Source organism: Herpailurus yagouaroundi, unplaced genomic scaffold, assembly GCF_014898765.1.
Source record: "Herpailurus yagouaroundi ecotype Mexico unplaced genomic scaffold, PumYag 186, whole genome shotgun sequence".
Lineage (NCBI taxonomy): Eukaryota > Metazoa > Chordata > Mammalia > Carnivora > Felidae > Herpailurus > Herpailurus yagouaroundi.
Genome location: NW_024412417.1, coordinates 18,057,072 through 18,078,819, shown reverse-complemented (window position 1 = coordinate 18,078,819; position 21,748 = coordinate 18,057,072). Strand labels below are relative to the sequence as shown.

The 21,748-nt window shown below is 36.8% G+C and overlaps 1 protein-coding gene across 5 annotated transcripts in view; it reads left to right on the top strand.

The window, feature by feature from the left end:
- Window positions 1-21,748, top strand: part of ANGPT1 (angiopoietin 1) — a 245,140-nt gene that overhangs the window by 190,745 nt on the left and 32,647 nt on the right. For all 5 annotated transcript variants that reach the window (XM_040494250.1, XM_040494249.1, XM_040494251.1 and 2 more), the window contains exons 6-7: window positions 5,746-5,847; window positions 16,565-16,731. In XM_040494250.1, coding sequence (XP_040350184.1) covers window positions 5,746-5,847; window positions 16,565-16,731 — 269 coding nt within the window. The remainder of the gene's footprint in view (window positions 1-5,745; window positions 5,848-16,564; window positions 16,732-21,748) is intronic.

The window sequence follows — 21,748 nt, the reverse complement described above, 5'->3', positions numbered from 1 at the left end:
TGTTTTATTCTTTCCCCTTTATGATCACAGGTCCTCTCACAAGTACTAATGCAGTTCTATTATGGAAACTTTAGATTGATAAACCTGTGCTTTTTCATACATAGCAATTTTTTAAAATCTCATTTAGCATGGCATTAGTAAGAAAAATTATTGTATGACTTTTCCCTAGTATAATTTAGAAGCTGGTCAATACAGGAATTCAAATGCATTCACAGTTTGCCAGGTCTATTCTAAGCACTTTAGATGTAAAAACTCATTTGTTGACTCTTCAATAACTCTATGGGATAGGTGCTCCCGTTGTCCCTATTTTAGAAAAATAACTTGCCCAAATCACATAGTAAGTATCGAACACAGGCTTTGTAATAAAGGCATCAACTCCAGACAGTATCTCTTGGGGGCGGTGGGGGGGGGGGGCGCCGCGGAGGGGAGTACAGCGGAGAGGGAGCTAAGTAAGATAATTGTGTTTGTTTTCTTGGTGACTAAAGTTGCACCATTTATATTTTTTAAATATGAACCTATGTGAGTGACACAGGAGAGGGTTTATTATCGTAAAATTGATTCATGTTCTGATTATAAGCCACCCTGCTCCTTTCTACCTTATAATCTCACTTTCTTCTCCTATGTTGATATGAATCATTGGAATTCTCTATAAAAATGCTTGGAAAATGCATCAGATGTTCACTCTTCTGAGTAGATTGTGCTTTGTAGATCTAAAATTCGGTGCTACCTTTGGATATGCTTGGCACAATCTTTGCTTATTGTAATGCTTGTAGAAACTCTAGCTCTAGCAAGGGTAAGAAACTTAAGGCCAGCCTATAAAAATAAAACAAAAAGTTCATATATGTAAGATATGGGATATGGACCAATCAACAAAATTGAGCTATTAGGCAGTTGACACAAACTATTACAAAGTGTTCATCTTTTAGGCAGAGTAAGAGTTGCAAGCATACAGAATTGTTTTATAGTTATTTTTCGGACATCACTCCCTTCCAAGAAATAATGTCTACAAAGATCAGTGTTATCTTTTCAAATGAGATGTAGAAATCAAAGGCAGTTTCCTAGGACTATTTAATTTTTCAAGCAGATAAAATACAAGGATCAGATCATTCATGTATTTATTTTTTACTTTTATGTTTCTAATGACTGTGGTTATTTTTCTCTCTGAATTATCTTCAATGCATAGTTAGGAAGTAGGATTTTTCCTTTCATTTCATGAGTTTCTAAAACCAAATTCTTTATAACCAGTTTAGTTTAATCCAAAAAACCAAACCATTAAATCATAACTCTGCTTATTGTAAAATATTAAAAATTTGTTTCTGAATTATAAGTCCCCTAGTTCTTGGGAGAGGACCATAGCAAATGTGTTGAGCCTTTTTTTTATTTAAGTTTATGGAAAAATAATTAACATCCTCAAGCCTAATCATTCCAACTTGTATGGAGCATAAAACCATAAGAACTATGTGAATCAAATTTCCTTTTTTTGTTTGGGTTTAAATCTCTGTATTATGTTAAAAGGTATTTAATGCTTGAAAGCTTTGACCTTGCCTGGGATAGGAGCCAGTTCAATCTTTTCTTGGATAGAGTTAAGCCCAAGTCATATGATCAATAAATACAACAGGCATTGTAAATGTAGTAGGGCCCTTGTCTCCAGGAAGGACACCACCAGATAGCACAGACCACACAATATTGGCGAATGAACTTTTCAAGTCCTTTCATGTCAAATCTTTTGAAATCAACCACCTATTTTCACCTATTTTCTTAAACTTCCTTCATCTGTTAAGCATAGCCTTTTTTGTTTTTCTTCTGACTAGAAATAACATGTTTGGTGTTTTTTTGGTGTTTTTTTTTTTTTTTTTTTTTTTTTTTTTTGGCTATAGTGAATCCAACTTCTTAAATAGATATATAATAAAAAGTAGCATGCTCAAAAATTAGTGGTGTCAATATTATTATATTTATATTAGATATTTTATTACTATATTAATTATAAGTATATAAAATATATAAACTATATTAATATAACATATTATTAAGCTGGTAATCATAAGGACAATTTATTGAACTGCCATGGATTTTGACTTTGTACATTTCATATTATTCTTATTATAAACAAATTATATGCAATGGTAATTATAACAGTAAACTATAGTATAATATGTAAGATATTACAGAAAATATGTGCTGTAATATGTAAGATATTATACAGATTATATAATGCATAATGTAAACACATACTATCTCCTATGTAAAATACATCTATGAGATGAGAGTAATGACAAAGCCTATTATGTGCCAGGCACTATTTGAAAAATTCTACATGCACTGACTCATTTAGTCTTTGCAAAGATCTAAGCGATAGAGAGAAAAGAGTGCAGATTTGAACACAGGCAATTTGGCACCCAGGTCCCAGCCCCTAACCAATATGTGATTCATCTCTATTGTGATCATAGTCCACAATGGCAACTATTATCATTGCTGTTACTATTAAGTCAGAATAAGAATTGTGGAGCATATGTCCAACCTGTTACCTTCTCTGCACCTCCGCTTCCAACCTGGTAATCTGCCTGAGTAACCTCTCTCTCTCCATGTAGCTCTGACTCTCTCTGGTCTTTATCTAAGAAGTGCTTGTAGAACATCTTAACATTCTCAAGTTACTGAATACATTTGTTTAAAAGGAAATTTCTTTGTCTAAAATTTGTGAATGATTTTAAAACTTTGTCTAGGCTTTTAATAACATAGATAATAGTAATAAAACTGTGAAGAATAGTTTTCTCTACTCAACATATATTTACAAATGTAGTTATTCCTTTCCCTGAGTATATAAGTTTGCAAACACAGTTTAGCAAACTTCCAGGCAATCAGTGTCCATTAAAAAATAAAAATCTGGAAAAAATTCTGGCAGGGTAAACCAATTAAGGCAGGGTAAAACTTTAATTAAGAAACAAATGACACTAGGGGTGCCTGGGTGGCTCAGCTGGTTGAGTGTCCAACTTCGGCTCAGGTCATGATCTCGTGGTTTGTGAGTTTGAGCCCCGCATCGGGCTCTGTGCTGACAGCTCAGAGCCTGGAGCTTGCTTCGGATTATGTGTCTTCCTCTCTCTCTGCCCTTCTCCCACTCTTTCTCTCTGTCAAAAATAAATAAACATTAAAAATTAAAAAAAAAAAAAAACAAATGACACTAGTTTCCTCTAGCGAAATGTTTCCTTGACACTTTCAATTACTCTTATTAAATATCATCAGTAAAATTCCACCTTGGCCGCTTGAATCACCACCTATGCCTTCTTTAACCTGTGCCATGTGGATTTTATTATCATTGGAATCCTGCAGTTGTCTCCTCAAGGTCACAAATGACTCCTTCATTTTAAATTTAAGTGTGCATTTTCTTAATCCTTATTTCTCTTGACTTCTCTGGAATATTTGAGTAAGTGGATCACTTCCCCGAATCAAAATCTATCCCCAACTTTCACTGCATTCTGTTGATCAGGTTTTCCTATTTTATCTTTCCTTCTTGCATCTTCATTTATTCAACAGATACTCATTTAGTACATGCTATAGGCTAGGCCCTGTTCTAGGCAGTAGAGACAGTGACAAATAAGATGAAGTCCCTGCCTACCTAAAGGTTATTGATGTATTTTACCTCTATCAACCCATTCTTGGATCCTTCTCCTTCCCCACATATACATGTTTTTCCACCTTTTACTTCTTCAAATAATCCATTTCCATGCTCTTAGCCACTGCTTTTAAGCAGATTACTCCCAGTATAATTTTGAATTAGGTAGACATGAGGTTCAAATCCTAGATCCAGTACTTCTTATTAATAATAGCCATTAGTAAGTTACTGAAACACTCTAAGCACTGTTTTTTTATCTGAAAAATAGAGATAATAATCATATCTATGTCATTATTGTGAGATAAGTTAGAAAATACGTATATAGTGTTTAAATTATCTAGCACTTAACAGCAAGCATGCTATTGTTATTGGTGATTGCTTTCGTATTCCTTTAGTCTCTTATCCATATTCTTATCCTTGTGGTCAACCTCCACTAGATCGTTTGCAGCTGTTCATTAAAGCACCCCCTCCTTTTGGATGACTATGCTACCTCAAATTCTATGTGTCTTTTCTTGTATGTTAGCTCTCCACTTAAATTGTTCATTTAGATCACTGTCTGTATCTTCTTCAGGTCACTAGAGTTGAAAATTATGAACTCCTACATCTCCATAAGCCTACAGGAACAATCACTATTGAAACTTCTAGGCATTTTGAGGACAAGATCCAGTTTTTCTTCATCATAGTATACCCAAGTGTAACACAGAATCAATGCCCCAAAATGCTGTTTGAGTAAAAACTAAGTGAATGAATCAGTTAGAATTGGGGAGGAGGAAAGAGTAGCTAGAGGTTGTGTTGAGGCCGAAGAGTGGGTACAGATTGGTTAAGGGATTAGTAGAAGGGGAACCTTGGGACAGGGAGTGGAATTTCAATTTATAATCTTGGATGTGGGTCAATTCCTAGGGACAATAAAGATACACTGATGGGTGACTGTTGTGAAATTAGAGGAAGAGCCCTCTGGAGAGCAGTTTGCTTAATTTATATGCTCCCAAAGAGGCAACTGTCTCGTAGTTCCTTTCTCTCTGAGGAAGTACATGGACAATTTGTCCTTTGAATGACAGTTGTTGCCATTGTTTTCATACCCCTTAGCCATTTGTGCTCCAGACTGAGGGCTTCAGGGAAAACGCTTGAGGTTTTTCCTTTACTCAGACTTAGCACTGTGCCCACACAGCCTGTCTGCCACTGTTGCATCATATCTATACCTTTAGCCAGACTCCACAATGCATTAGCAGTCAACTGCCAGGGGAATGGTGTTCTCCATGTCTAGGACCTTGAATAATCAAACTGCCACATCCCTACTACATCAGTTACAGTGATTACTCTCTGAAGATAATCCTGTTACAGATATGTTTCTCTCCCTGGGTGGACTCTGGGGGAAATGAATCAATTTCTAAATAAATACTATTGTTTTATAGTAATTGAAATGAGTATAAGTCTTTGATAGCATTGGCTAACTTTCCACAGGGGGAAGAAATGCTTGTCACACTCAAAAGGAATATAGTATGTCATATTCTCCTATTATTGTTCATGACAAAAGTTTAAGCAAATAATATGTTCTCCATATGCTGTGGACCAAATTTTGCCTCTAATGTAATACTGAACCATCAAGACTAATGATTATAGTATGTAACTATACAGGAGTTAATGTGCAATGAAATATGTAATAGCTAAATATATATGATTTTTAATTATCTTTTCAAAATCATTATTATTATTATTACCATTTCAATTAATTAAATATTTAAGAATTCTGAGTCTTATGTTTTGGCAATAAAGTGGTCTGTAATTTTAGAAACCTAGATAGCATTTTTTAAAATTGAACATACATAAATGCCTATTACCATTCAAGATAAAACTTCTTAAAAATTTTTTTATAATCTGACACTGAGACAATTTTCAGCTCACTGATTTAAATTTTTACAGGCAATTTGAGTAATATGATGGAACGTAATCAGAAACAATTCTAATATAAAACTAAATACCCAATAAGATATCTAAACCAAGATTTTTCACATAGTAATTTTTATTTAATTTATCTGTGGGCCTACCTATCCTATTTCTGGTTTTGAAACATATTTGATGCTCTTTTCTTTAAAGCAGACATAATTTTCACTTGACTTTGTTTTCCCTATTTCTATTAGGTATTTTGCAATATGGATCTTAATGGGGGAGGTTGGACCGTAATACAACATCGCGAAGATGGAAGTCTGGATTTCCAAAGAGGTTGGAAAGATTATAAAATGGTAAGATGGAAGAATTTAGTTTTTTGATGTTTTATCATGAGGTTACCTTCACCACACTGTGTGATAAGCCCTTGTACTTTTAGGTATTTTTTCAGTTATTTTAAAAATAAAATGATACATTAGTCACATTATTTTTATTAAACACAAAACACTCATAAATCATTTTCAGTAAATGATTTCCATATGTTCATCAGAAAGAAAAATGTATTACTGAAATTATTTGGTGAACTGTTATGTATTATCTGGATTTGTTCCTGGTTGAATGAGGGTGGGGAAAGCTAGAACTCAGACCCAGGTTGAGTACATGATCCAGGTCAAAGGAGGTGTGCATGGCTCTGGATTATGGAGAGGTGCTTCCAGTGGCCTCACTCATGTAGCTGGCAAGTTGTTGCTGGGTGTTGACTAAGAGCTCCTCCATGTGGCTGGGTTGGGCTTCTCCCAGTATGGTGATCCAGGGTTATCAGACTTCTTATGTGACAGTTGGCATCCCTCAAGCACAAAAATAAATCTTTTTAAGGTTTATTAGACCCAGAAATGGTACTGTATCACTTCTACTGCTTCCTTTGGTTAGAGTTAATGAGAGGGCCAGTGTACATTCAAGATTCAAGGAGTACACAAGGGTGTGAACTGTGAAGCATGGTTCACTGGGGTCTCCAGAATTATAGCAGACATCACTGGTCACCATCACTATCATTGAAGCTAATCTTTCTAATGCTTAATATGACACAGCCCTATACATAAATTCTTATTCATTTTTTATATCAAACCTATTAACTGTCTCCATTTTAAGAGGAAAGTCAGCAAGTTGGGAGATCAACTTTTAGAAGATAATATAGTAGATAGTTTATATTTTTTTAATCTTTATTTTTGAGAGAGAGAGAGAGAGAGAGAGAGAGAGAGAGAGAGAAAGATAGAGTGCGAGTGGGGGAGGAGCAGAGAGAGAGGGAGACACAGAATCCAAAGCAGGCTCCAGGCTCCACACTGTCAGCACAGAGCCCGATGTGGGGCTCCAACTCAAGAACCGTGAGATCATGACCTGAGCCAAAGTCAGACACTACCAACTGAGCCACCCAGGCACTCCTATAGTAGATACTTTAAATAATACACAATCCAATAGTCATAGAGTCAATGCCTACTAAATTAACTATTAAAATCTGCTGACAGAATGTCAAGATGCAATAATGGAAGAGGCTTCCATTTATGGACTAATTCCATAATTTACATCTAAATGTTCTGGGTAATTCTCGTTTTGACTAACTTTTGACAAATTCCCCTCTCAGTAGGTTAAAGAAAAGGTGAAGAGAAATGTATGAGTCTAAGCTCTGTCTTAATATTCTTATAGAAAATGTGTAAAAACTGTAGCTAATAGACATCACACTGTACACATTAATAGGTTCATAGTTGGTCAAATGACAGTTAAAATGATTTGAATAAATGAAGGGCATCTCTTGTGGTGTCTCTGTGTCTACTATATTTATTATCAGATACATAGTTGAATACTCTGAATGTAGGTTAATAAAGTTTAGAGTTATACAAAGTTGGAACCTTAATGTCTTTAAAAAAGCATGAATTCAAGGTAGAAAGGAAAGCTACAGCCAACAAGATAGAATTCTACAGAGATAAATGTAGTCTTCCACCTAGACCAAAAATACACAAAATTAAGAGTATAGGATGAAAATGACAAATTAGCTTAAGAACCTGGTATTTAAAGGATGTATAGATTTACCTGACTATAAGCTCATTTTGTGTTGCTAGCTATTAAAAACCAAGACCAGTGTGCTCAGTCTATTTAATAGTTTATAGTCTCAAAAAATGCAGACTCACTGGTGTCTACTGTAGTCTGATTACATCATTAATAATGCTTTAAATTCTTGTGGATTTCGAACAAGTGAACTTATCCTATAAGGTGCAAGCACTGAATGGATGGGGCTGTAACCTGAAGGGAAAGCAAAGCATTTAGGTATAAACTGTCTGATAGCTATTTAAATTGACTGGGTGGAGGTAGCCTGCTCCTTACCCTGTGGTATGGTCCAGAAACCAGCAGCACTAGCATTGTCTGGGAGCTTCTGAGAAATGCAGCATCTCAAGCTCCATCCCTGAGTTAGAATCTAAATTTTAACACTGCTTTAAAGAAGGAAGCCCCATAATGAGTGGAAGAACATTCCAGAGAGGCAGAATTTGACTGAGTATGAACAAAAGTCTCTGATGATTCTTTCCAACATGAATGGACTGCCTATTAAGTGGTGAAGACCTCTCTTCAGTGGAAACACTCCAGTAGAATGTAAATCACCAGATTATAACAGAGAATATTAGTTCCACTTCAAGCTCTCTTTCTACTTATGTGATTCTAAGAACATATGGGAAACATTTCATCTAAATTCTCAAAAAAAGGGGCCTTGCATTATGTCTATATCAACAGTTTGAATCTTCACCCTGCCATTTGCAAATGGAGTGTTTTTGGCAAATCATTTAACCTATACCTAACTTACTCACCAGTTAAAAGGGGACATTAATGATAATACCTCACCTGCCTTGCAGGGATGTTGTGAGGATTAGATGTAAATAAAACACTTGACATACTACATTTTCAATAAACAGTAGTTATTACCCAAGAATAAGGACATCAAAGAGTGCAAAATTTTTACTTGCCAAAAATACTATTTTGCAAACTATCTTATCTCAGGATTATTTAAGCCCCTAAAACGGAATGTGAAGAAGTCATCTGAGAATCAGACTGTAGATACAGGTTCAGGCAAATCTGAAAAACATTATTATTAATATCAATGATAATAGAAAAATGAATATAAAGTGATCATCATGGTGACTTTCCATAATGCTGAATTATTATTTGTAAGCACCTGCTGCCTTGGCAAACTAGACACATTAAGTAAGACAGACTGACCTGAAGTATGGCAATGATTCATGTCTTATAAGTATTTATGTATTTTAAGCAACTTTTTTCGATGTTTGACTGAGACTGAATTATTCTTTAATTATAGCTTTGGGGAAGTTTACCCCTCCCCCCCTTTTTTTAAATACAAAGACTATCCTATTTCATTCAAACTAGAACAATTTATCAGCTGAGTGTCAATTCAACATGGTCAGAAAATTGAGAGAAGTGCCAAAATCTGAAACATTTTGGCAAAAATGAGTCTGACTGATTTTTTGTTTTGTTTTTTTTTTTAATTTTTTTTTTCAATGTTTATTTATTTTTGGGACAGAGAGAGACAGCGCATGAACGGGGGAGGGGCAGAGAGAGAGGGAGACACAGAATCAGAAACAGGCTCCAGGCTCCGAGCCACCAGCCCAGAGACTGACGCGGGGCTTGAACTCACGGACCGCGAGATCGTGACCTGGCTGAAGTCGGACGCTTAACCGACTGCGCCATCCAGGCGCCCCTGATTTTTTGTTTTAATTGAGAGAATTCATCACATGTCACAACTTGGTTAACTTTCACCAAAACACATGGTAGAAAGTGTTCCCATTGTTTTCCTCCAGAGATTTTTACCTCTGGACAAAATAAGGACTCCCAACAAGAATGGATGTAGGTTCCTTCCGCCAACTCTTCCCAGTCACACCCACTTCTGTTCCTAACATCAGAAGAACTGGCTGCTAGGGTGTTGGATCCTTTGGGAAAACACAAACTTCTTGGCATGCCCCATCTCCTCCTCAATCTTCACGAGTCCCCTGTTATACACTAAGATGCTTCACCTCTTTCCTGAGTGCTGAGTACAGAAATAAAATTTCATCCTGCCTTCCTTTCTGCCTCGCCTCTCTCCTTCCCTTTATTCTGGTTGATATCTATGGGCTGCCTTTTGCCTCATAAGGTTTCCAGAACAATATGTTAAAATTATCAGCACATGAATTACAAATTCATATTGTAATTTATTATTTTTAAACCTCTCTCACCAGGGAAGATTTGCAACTTATTTGATTCTTAACATTGGCTTTAAGCCTACAAAAGCCTTTTACCTGAGCTTTGTTTTCACTTAACCTTCCTTATGAGGGGATTCAGCAAAATCTGGTTTATGGATTTGTAAAGATGTTTGCAGAGAGGGAAGTCTGCAGTGGGCCTTTTTAATGAGGCACTTAGGGAACCATTTTAACTCTTTCAAGCCAGGAGGATACCATTCAGTGGCCTCCAGCAATGGCACTTATCAGCAGTACTTTTGCATATATAAAGCCCAGTCAGCTTGGAATTCCAAATAGTACTCTAGTGGCCTAACTTTATGGAAGGTAGTGACTAATGCCCTGGAGACAACCTGGCTTTGTATTGAAAACAATTACCCCCATAAACAGAACTTCCTACTGACACAAATATTCGGTCTGAGCACCATAACTTCTGGGAGTTCTTTGAGCACCATACCTTCTTAGAGCTCTTTGTTTCTGGAAAGAAATTAAGAACATATTTTCAACTGCTTTTTAACATCTTCACATTAAAAAGAGAAAAATATATATAAGAAATTTAAAATGTTGAAGTAAATCATTCTTTTGATCTTTCTTGGGATGAATGTCTCAGCAGTTACAGGAAGAGATACATGATTGAATTGTGTATTAAAGCACCTCTGAAAAGCCATAGATCAGTAACCCTGCCTTCATATCTGTTTTCTTTAATCATTTGTATGGAAAAAAGATGAAACCCATAAAATACATCGACTGTGTCTGGTTTCAATTGTGTTTCAGCTATAGAAAGTCAACACTTCCTAGAAGCATTATCCGACAAAAAAAAAAAAAAAAAAAAAAAAAAAAGAGCAACAAAGTATAGAGACCATTATTTTATTAACTTGGAAACATACAACCAAAACTGAATATTTCTGCAGGTCTTGGCCAAAATTAATGAATATTGATCTTTCCTCTGTGTGTATTTTTTTTTTAACAATATGCAGTTTTTAAGGCCAACTTTAAGTATTAGATTAGGTTAAATTCCAGTGTCTGTTTTTGCCTTTCATTAAAGGGCTAAAAGAGGAAGAACATTGATTAACAATCTATCTGAAATTTTACATGTGATTGTGATTGAAGTAACTAAACCTAATAGTTTCCATGAAAAGATATGACCTAGCATTGTCGGATTTTTGTTACTATTTTTTATTCTTTTGATAAAGACTTGCTGCTTTTTTAGTGTTAGCACTAAAACTTGTATAAGCTTTTATTTTTACTTATACAGATGTTACAGGTTCTTTGGAGTAAAATATAGACCTATGGTAATCCGGTATGTGTATGATAAAGTATGAGCCTGTTTTTTTTGGATGTGGCCATCTCTATATTTTAGGGATCAATATACTTTTTTTTCAAGGACAGTCCCATAATACATTATCAAATTGTGTCTCCTGATATGGAGCTCCATATGAAGATGAGGTTTTATGCCTCTCTCTTTCCTGTGTACCACTCAGATAATTTCATCTGGTTACTATATTCTTCCTCATTTGCATTCAGAATAGCTGTTCCACATCATAATTATATGATTCCCCACCTATGGTACAAAGCAGACTCATCCATGGAACCTTTCAAAAACATACATATCTCTAAGCACACCCCAGACATATTGAGTCAGAACCTCCATGTGGGAACCAAGTCATCTTATTTTTAAAAAGCTCCACAGCTGGTTCTGATATGCACTCCTGGTTGAAAGCAACTGTCAGAGCTATGAATTTATTGGCATGAGTTTAAAATCTCAAAAATTACCTCTTTTGCAGTTCTTAAAACTTATGAGACATAGACAGAAAGAGATGAAAAGAACTAGGACTAAGGGACAGTTGGAGGACACAGCTTCTCTCTCCATTAGGAAGCAGAAGTAAAAATAAGAGAGTAGTCTACACTTTGGTTTATGTCAACCAGTGTCAACCAGTTGGTTTTAATTTCTTATTTATTTTTTCTTTATTTTTAAAAATGTTTATTTACTTATTTTGAGAGAGAGAGAAAGCACACGCAAACTGGGGAGGGGCTGAGAGAGAGAGAGAGGAGAGAGGGAATCCTATACAGGTTCTGTGCTGTCAGTGTGGAGCCTGAAACGGGGCTTGATCCCATGAACCATGAGATCATGACCTGAGCTGAAGTCAGGAGTCAGACACTTAACTGACTGAGCCACAAAGGCACCCCTAATTTCTTATTTAATAATTCTTGGATTAAAATGACAGTACTTATTTATATAAACCAACACTCAACTTGCCGTAAGAATACATTAGTTCCTAGCATCTAAAAACCTTTTAAATAATTGTTTCAGTATCCCCTTATTCATTTCCAGGCTAAGACATAGTCCTGGATTGTTTTTGTTCCCTTTTGCATACAGAGTAGAATGAAACCTGCTTCTCCTCAAATAGCTCACAGTCTGGTGGGAGAGAGGCAAGTAAACAGAACATTACTATGTATTGTGATATATCCTTTAACTATAATAACAACAACTAGATTTTTGTTGTTCTCATGTATCAGCATTGAGCTAAATGCTTCCAATATATTATTTCTCTCTCACAACCTTATATATGGAAACAACATTTTTAATCCCTGTTTTGCAGATAAGGAAACTGAGGCTAAAAACTAATAATCAATCAGAAGTTCCACAGCAAATATGAGGCAGAGCAATGCTTCAAATTGGAGCAGAGATAGGGAGTAGAAGATATTTAATCAAAGCCAAGCCTTTATTTCTAGGCATCAGATCTGTAGTCTGCCTGAAAAACTATGCAATAGACAGTTTACTAATGTGGGAACCCATTTTCCCTTCTTTGACTTATTTTTCATCTTCATGATGAAACAGTGTTTTCTGCATGGCTGCCCTTAGCTTTTAGAAAGTTCCCTCCCTACCCTACCTCTCTAACAGTCATTTTGATTCATTGTAGCCGAACATCTTGTTCCCACCATGTACCATGTTTAGACAGTTTATCTGGCAAGGTGCATGGAATAGAATTTTTATTTATAAAATCAAATTTTGTTGTTTTCCTTTCAGTTGCTTCTTCTTCTCTTTTCACTCAGAAAAAGCAAACTGTTTAGGAAGGGATGTTAATCTCCACTCAGAGGAGGTATAGGACTGTGTGCCACGCTGGGGACAGAGGCTCTCATAGGAATGACACTAATCTGTTTTTGAGGCTCACTGGAGATCACTGCCCTTTTTCCCTAGGGAAGGTGAGCAGTTTTATCCCTGCAGTGCTTTCAGCAGCATGGAAATATGTGACCTAAAACTTAACACTTCATCATTCCCAGCTTCCTTATTCACATTTAGTATAATTGCTGAATCCCTTCTAACTGCGCACCAGAGGGAATCCTCAAGTGGCTAGAGAGTTGACGCGTCTAAGCTGAGAAGAAAATGCAAGGAAAAATCCCAGCAGTCTTCTTTCTCCTCCCAGTGGCTGCTGCAACTGAGAATGTGCTAATTCTTTGACTTTCAGTGCCCTGTAGCTTTTTGTTTTGCTTATTCATTGGAGAAGGTAAGCTTCACTCTTCTTTCTAGTATGTAGCCTTGCTGACACGAAAATGTGTAAAATTCTTAGCACATCCTAAATTGCTCTGATATTCTCTGCCACTGTGGAACTTTGGCAAAGTATGACTTGTGCATCTCGGAAACAGAGAAGCAAGGGAGCACTGGAATACTGACTTCTGGGGGTCCTATATCTTTGCTCTGAGCTACAGGACTTCAGGGGAGAATATATGCTTCAGGGGAGCATATACCAGTACAATTTGAATGAAGAGTGTTGAGTTAATTAAAAACTAAGTTAAATTTGGGAATAATCTTAAAAGTGTGCTTCTATATGTTAATCAATTTTGTTTTAATTTTAAGTATAAAACTATATATTCATTTACACATTATTGAAAATGTAGGGCCAGAGTCTGGAATTCTGAGTCAGTGGTTCTTTTTTAGAACTCTCCCATAATTAAATGCATCAAAGTTCTACCTTCTGTTTGTTTTTTTTTTTTGTTTTTGTTTTGCGTTTTGTTTTCACTAGAGCAAATAAGACACCTGCAAAGCAACGTAAGTTAAAATCTTCTAATGTTTTATTATTTTTCTAGTCTTTTGGAGTAATTGTAACAAACATAACTCTAAAGCATTTTTTTAGTGATTTGCTTTTATTGAGCAAACTTAATATTTAAATTAGGTTTTATCAAAAACAAAACAGAACAAAACAAATGGCTCTTTTCCCACTAATACTTAACTTATTTACATAACATTATAAATCTTATCAGAACAATAACAGAACAAGCATAAATGGTTTGGGGACCCAACACTACTGACGTTTAGTAAGTAACTCAATTGGCAGAGACAGTAGCACACAAATGTATTTAATGCATTTAGTATCCTCTGGACATACACGCGCATGCGCGCGCGCACACACACACACACACACACACATAAACTTATATATTTTAAGTTCATTTATTTTGAGAGAGAAAGAGAGAGCACACACAAGCAGGGGAAGGGCAGAGAGAGGGAGAGAAATAATCCCAAACAGTCTCTGCACTGTCCGCATAGAGCCCGATGCAGGGCTCAAACTCATGAACCATAAGATCACGACCTGAGCCAAAATCAGGAGTCTGGCACTTAAACTGAGCCCCACAGGTGTGGCAATCAATATATTTCAAAGAAGGAGTGTGTTAAGTTTGTTAAAGGAGAAATCCGTGAAGAATACTTCTACTATAGTTATAATTCTATAAAGTTGATATACATTAAATTTGAAAAAAAAAAAACAAGATTTTCAGATTCTATCGTCTGTATTGGGAAAATGAGAATTGCTGTGATTATCTCAGTACTACTGTCACACTTCTTAAAAGTAAAACCTTTATTAATGATTGCCTCCATTAACAGAATGTTTCTTTCTGAAACATCAGGGTGTATATCCTGCTATGCTGGAGGTTTGTCTTTCAGATATCAACGTGCATGGGACAAATGGGGAGGTTGTTTGGACATAGATCCATGGGGCTGGTTCTCAAATATTTTGATTCTCTGTGCAGCCAGGAATTTTTTTTTTTTTTCAGCCAGAGCTCCAGTGATCATGATTCAGTGGGCACTTTAAACAACAAGAATTATGTTGTTTTTGTTTGTTTGTTTTTTGTTTATTTTGTTTGTTTTGTTTTTAAATGCTCAGAAGTGTTTTGTCAGTGCAGTACGAGCTAAGGCACAGCATGTTGTCTCCAGGAGCTTCAGGGGCAGGAGGATACCAGAGAAGCAAGCCCTCTTCGGAGCTGGGCATACAGGCTCCCTTTTGGCCTGGGTGCTGGGCTTCAGACCCTAGCCCCAGAAGAGCCAAGGCTGTGTTGAAGAGGTTGATGTGAGTGGAGCTGACTGTGATGAGTGTTGATTTCAGGCCCAGGCTCTGGAGCAGTTTTACCTGCATCTCTGGCCCAGCCACAACAAGGTCCCTGATGGTGCCGGGGCCCAGGGCCGCTGTAATCTGCTTGAACTTCACCTGGATTCAGCTGTCTGCTGGGCCTTGCTCACCTCCAGCTCCAGCTGGGCCCAGGGACAGACCAGTTCTAGCTCTCGCACTTCCTGTACCCACTGGAGCTCCACCTTCATCTCAATGGCGAAAGCCTCTCCTTTCAACTTGGCCTGCAGCACAGAGCTTTCTTCCTGGATGTGCAGGTTCTCTGCATGGGGCTCAGCCCTCGCCTTGGTAGTTCCACTGCTCTCCACAGCAGTGCTCAGAGCCTCCACTCCAAGAATTATGTTTAATTACTTCTCTGAATGTCATTATTAAATGCTATAGTGTTTTCCTCCCTCCTTCCCTCCCTTCTTCAAACTTCAATAAAGCATATGGAGTACTGGGTGTATGCTAACACTCTGTAGTCTTTGAGGCTTCACAGATATAGCACAGCTTCTGTCCTCAAGGAGCTCACAGTTTGGTCAGTAAGACAAACATGCAGTTCAAGAATTACATTAAACTTCAAGCGTTGCCAAAGAATACTTTTTGAGGATTCGAAAACTGAATATCCTAATCTAGAATGTCAGTAGTTTCACATCACCAACATTGAGAGTTGGCTTTCCTTGGGGGACCACTTCTTTTTTTTAACCCACAAAGAAACTATTTTTGAACATTTAACAACCGTGACTGGAATTGCCCTAACGAAAATAAGAGCCATGTTAAGATTCAGGTGCAAAGCAGCCAGCTAGGCTCACTCACTAGCTCTTACATGTCAACCTTCTGCCTCAAAACCCAAATCCATAACGAGAGAGCATTTAAATGATTCCAGTCCTGGGTTTACAGGTTTGCTTATTAACATTTAAAAATGAAAATGTTAAAGCTAGAAAAGTCAGAGGTCTAGTAATATAAGTTATTATCTGAGTATAATTTGACTCCTGAAAAATAATAACAGCAACAACAGAAACAATAATAATATTGTTAAATATCTTGTCCAAGAATATCCTGATAGTATTCATTGAAAACGTTTGAATTATGTTCAAAATGTTCCATTAACTAGTATTTTAGAAACATTTCCAAAAGCAGTCTGTGACTGAGAAGTGTTTACTGGTGAAACCTATTAACCAGATGCATTTAATCTGAAATCATCTGACCTATACAGATTTGAATATCAGCCTTTACTGTAATAAGAATTAGACATAAGGCTCAATGGAGAGAAATGTAGCACAAAAGTATTGAGTCACTAATTGGAAAAAAGTGTGAAAAATGTCTTTCCCTTTAAAGAAAGTTTTATTATTATTTAGCATATAGTTAACACTGAGCATGATAAGAGGTTTTGTCTGAGGTAACCGCTGCATCTCTGTCTTCTTTTGTAGGGGTTTGGAAATCCCTCTGGTGAATACTGGCTGGGGAATGAGTTTATTTTTGCCATAACCAGTCAGAGGCAGTACACACTAAGAATCGAGCTAATGGACTGGGAAGGAAACCGAGCCTATTCACAATACGACCGATTCCACATAGGAAATGAAAAGCAAAACTACAGGTAAGTCCTCCTTTGACTTAGGGCCCAACTGTCCTGGGCCTCGCCACTGACTAGTTTCAGGGGAAAGATGTGAAAGACAGAGTGATGAGAGCCATCCTTCAGAATGAGAATTAGGTCGTCTAGGCCTTTGGTAGGGATACAAAAATCTCAGTAAAGGCTTCTTAAAAGCTTTAAATTTGAATTTTCACAGACTATTTTGATGTTGGCTCAGATACTAGAGGATGAAGAATTAAGTCAAGCACAATAGTGTTGTTGTGGTTTTTATTGCTGTTATTGTGGTGAAATAGGTGCAGTGAATTCATACCTATAAAACTGATGGCAGAGAATTGACTCAAACTCAGTGGCTTGGAATAAGTACTCCTTTCTATGATTTTCTACTTACATTTTATTCACCTTTCTTAAATTGGTATTTTTTCACATTGTTTTGAAAGTGACAAAGAGGAGGTATAAGTTTATGTTTTTATATGACTTATGTAAAAGATAAGGTGAGGCATAATTTAGAATTTTTTGGAAAATAATGTAAAGGCAAGAATAAATTCAAATAATGGCATCAATGTACACAACACATCATTGTAGATGTACAAATTGACAAATTCTACACTTTCTTGTTAACATCCTGATTTTTTTTTCAGCAGCTTGTACGCTGTCCAAAAAAAAAAAAAAAAAAAAAAATTAAAAGATGGCTAAGCAAGTAATGCAGGATGATAAATTCATTCCCCAAACCCTTATTGTGTTACTTCTCTCTAGGAACCCTACCAGGCACTGGTAATTTTGCAGTCAGTGATAAGGTCTCTAGTCTCCTAGACCTCACAGTCCAGCTTTGTAACTAGCTAGGTCACTAAATAACTGGCTGGCATTCCTTGACAACAGGGAACATATTTCCATCACTTTTATATCACTACCTGTTAATGCAATACTTGGCACATATAAACCCTTAATAATTGCACGTGACAGTTTCATAATCAGCAAATTAGTGTTGCAGTGATTTTTAACTCTCCATATTGTAGCTACTCTACCTCAGTCTTGGAAACGTGATTGTGTGCATTAAAGGATTGGCACATAGCTTCAAGCAAAATGCAGTGATAGCAACTAAAGCCTTCTGCTGTTTTTCCAGCCTGTGGGGCCCTCTTATAGTTCCACGGTTTCTGCTGCTTGTGTCTTTTTGAGACATGCTGTTCTTTAACGGTTTGAATCCACAACATTTTCATGAACATATCTCATTTTATTTTAATGGATTATGTAGGGGATTGGATCCTTAGAGACATAAGGATCATTTTTTTAAACAAACAGTGATGATGTCACAACAGTGGGATAAGAAATAGATCTAAAGAGTTCTCATCATCTCATGGGAGGGTAGTGAGGGTGTACCTACTGACAACTCAAGAAACCAAAGAAGAGACATTTATAAAATGCAATGGAGTGTAAGAAGATGTGTTTCCAAGGAGGTCAACATTTGGGGAGTTTTATAACAAGAGAAACCACTGTAAAACATCAGGGGTACTCTTATGTAAATGTTTTGACCTGAAACTTGAAACTATATGGAACTTGGCTAATGTCAGACAGCTTGACAATAGGACTAGCAAATAATTAGTCTAGTCTTTTTCTAGGCTCCTGGAGAATTTGCTTTGGTTCCTTGCCAAAATGTCTCTCAGTTCTTTGTAGGGGTGTGTGTGTGTGTGTGTGTGTGTGTGTGTGTGTGTGTGTGTGTGTTTGCATGCATACACATGTGCTTGTGAGGCTGGGGTGGCGTTAAGACAAAGAGTGCATGGACAGGTTTAGGAAGATTGTCAGAAACCAAAGTAGGCTTCAGGGCGCATGGTATGAATGTCATTGTGGCATCTGTGTGAGGAAGGAGCACTTACTTCCTCTTAGAATCCCCACTGCCCTCATTGATCATTTCCTGTCCCTATGATGTATGATTCTGATCTTCACCCATATGAGGCACATTTATGATTGAAAAGCAAGTCTTCCCAGGTAGAGTAAGGCATGCACTCTGGGATCCCCATTTTTCTTTCTTGAGAGAATTGTGAACCTTGATAGGCATGCTGCTGTAGTAAAGTTGGTGGCTCTGGCCCTCTCTCCCGGCAGGACCCAGCAGAAAATAAGTCTGTAACCATCACCTTCTCATGCAGTTGAGTATGATTCATATTGGCATCAAACGGGAAATTAGAATTCATTAAAACATAATGCCTTTTCTGGTGAAAGCTTGCTTAAAATAAGCACACTATGAAATGGTCCTATTTACTCTTTCGAAGAAAATCAGACAGAAGCCTGAAAAGGGAGTACACCCTTGTGACTCCCCTCCCCACCTGTGTCATCACTCACTCAAGCCCAATAACACCAGGTGTGGCCTGAAGTTAGAGCCCAGAAGTCCGACTTTGCCTCTGCTTCTCATCCACTTATTTCTCTTTCTTCTGAATTAAGAAGGAATTTCTTAATTTCAGTGATAATTCATTAAAAGGATTAACACTAGCATTTGTGTAGTGTTTTATAATTTATGAAATGGTTTTTAACACTTTAAGCATTCAGTCTTCACACTGAAGTTTTGAGGTAGGTATTACTAGACACATTTTAAATATGAAGGAAATGAGGCTTTGGTCAACTGACCTGCTCAAACTCAAGTAAATATCAACTAAAAACAGAACTATGGAATTCACATTAGGATTTTGGTTTCTTTTTTTTTTAATTTTTCAATATTTTTTCCTACTCCAAATTAAATTCAGATGATTTTTTGAGAGTTGCGTTTTTTTAAAGTATTCTATCTTAACAAATTTTATTTTGGAAACTTACAATAGCTGTGGTCATAATGTATAAATCTAAGTTTAAAATTTTTTTTCTCATGCTCTGGACACAAACTGATAAAAGTAAGCGTTGTTGAATAAGCTTACAAATGTACATAGAATACACACACTTTCCTTTTATTCTCTAAGGAAACTCCAAATGATTTTCTCAGATAGAAAATAAAATCTATGGAACCCAGGAGAATATATATAAGGAAAAAATAATGTGAGAGTGTCATGATAAACACATCATGTAAAATAACACACAATTAATGCGAAATTATTAAATACTTCCTCTAGAGAGGTAGTATTATTCAGGTCCTCATCATCTAACACCCAAACTATTGTACAGCTTTCCTGCCTCCAATCTTGATGCTCTCAAATATATCACCCACACTATTGTGGGGATGGTTTTTCTAAAAGACAATCTGACTTTGGTTTCTGCCCTCCTTCATATATTTCATCAGTGTTCAAATATCTACAGATTAAAGTCTGTCAGTAATACTACTTTCCCAACAACTATCAGCTTTCACTAATACACTCTCCCAAAAACCTCACCTGACCAGATACTCCTCATTATGATTATGTTCCAGAAACTACTTGCAATTTCCCTAAACCTTCTGTGTCTCTGGTTATGTTATATTGGCACCCACACATATAAACTTGACTTAGATACATCTTATAAACCCATAAGATTCTCCTTTATATCAGGAAGTTTTCCCCAATACATGTCATGGTATGTGTTGTGATGAACTCACTCCTAGCCTCCCTTTGGAACTATAGTGCTCCTTCTCTCACCTTCCAGGAATGTTGCTGGTTTACAGCCTATAGCCAGGGTCCCCTGCCTGAGCATTGCCTGTGGCTGAAGAAAGTCACATCACCCGAGGTCACTGTCCTGCAGACAGATTGCATCCAATGACTAGTCAATACAGGAGTATATAAAGGACCCCTTGCCCCAGTTTGGGACAATTCTGAAGGGCCATCCCAGGTTCAGAATTCCACCTTGGATTAGCCAAGCCCTCTACAGTAACTGTGTGTGAATTCATCCTCTCTCTGTTCAGTATTGCTTTCTTCATTCTGCCATGGGGATTGATCCTGAGAGCCCTCCTTTATAAATCTCCCTACACTGATCTCCTCGAGAAATGCATCATCTTCACATAGGCCAGTTTGGATGTTTTGTACTCCCATAGATCCCTAATGGGTCTGTGACAAACTATCCAGTATCCACATTCTATTATAAGTCATTAACAAGTATTTATTAAATAACTGTGCTTGTTTCCCTTTTCTACTATTTCTAAGCTTCTTGAGAATAGGAACCATTTTCATCAAAATTCAAGATAATATATCTAAGTTAGCAAAAATGTTAAGTGATAGTTAATAACTAATATTTGGTGAGCAGATACTATGCATCAGACACCTTGTTTTCACTTGAAAAAAATAGGCATGGTACACGGTCACAGGTACTGAGATGAGTAGAAGTTATTTGAGGTTCAATATCATAAGTGTGCACCATATGGCCATCCCTCAATAAAGGGAAATACAGAAGTCAATTTCTAGAACTAAATACACTCAAAGCACATATTCTAACAGATATAATTTGTTTCTTCTGATCCTATTTCTGTCTTTAATAATTTTTTTTAATTTTTTTTTCAACGTTTACTTATTTTTGGGACAGAGAGAGACAGAGCATGAACGGGGAGGGGCAGAGAGAGAGGGAGACACAGAATCGGAAACAGGCTCCAGGTCTGAGCCATCAGCCCAGAGCCTGATGCGGGGCTCGAACTCACGGACCGCGAGATCGTGACCTGGCTGAAGTCGGACGCTTAACCGACTGCGCCACCCAGGCGCCCCTGTCTTTAATAATTTGAATGTTCATGGGCATTATCTTATCTCTTACTCTCAATTTTCTGTCCTATAAATTAAGTTTTTGTAAAGTTGCAGCTCAAAAATTGTTTTCTAGAATGGAATTACTTTTCTGTATATATTTCTTTTTTATTTTATGCCCCTTTATTTCTTTGATAAATTTGGTCTCTCTAATAAATACTTCAGTAAGAGGAAATATCAAATTGCTGGAAACATCAGTTTAGGGCTTACAGTGACCTTTTAGTTCTCATGAAAACTTTGATGGCCCTAATACTCGGAGTTTAAAAAGCAAATACACAACTACCCTCACCACAACAAATGCTTTAAAAATAACAGATTAATTGGGGCACCTGGGTGGCTCAGTTGGTTAAGCG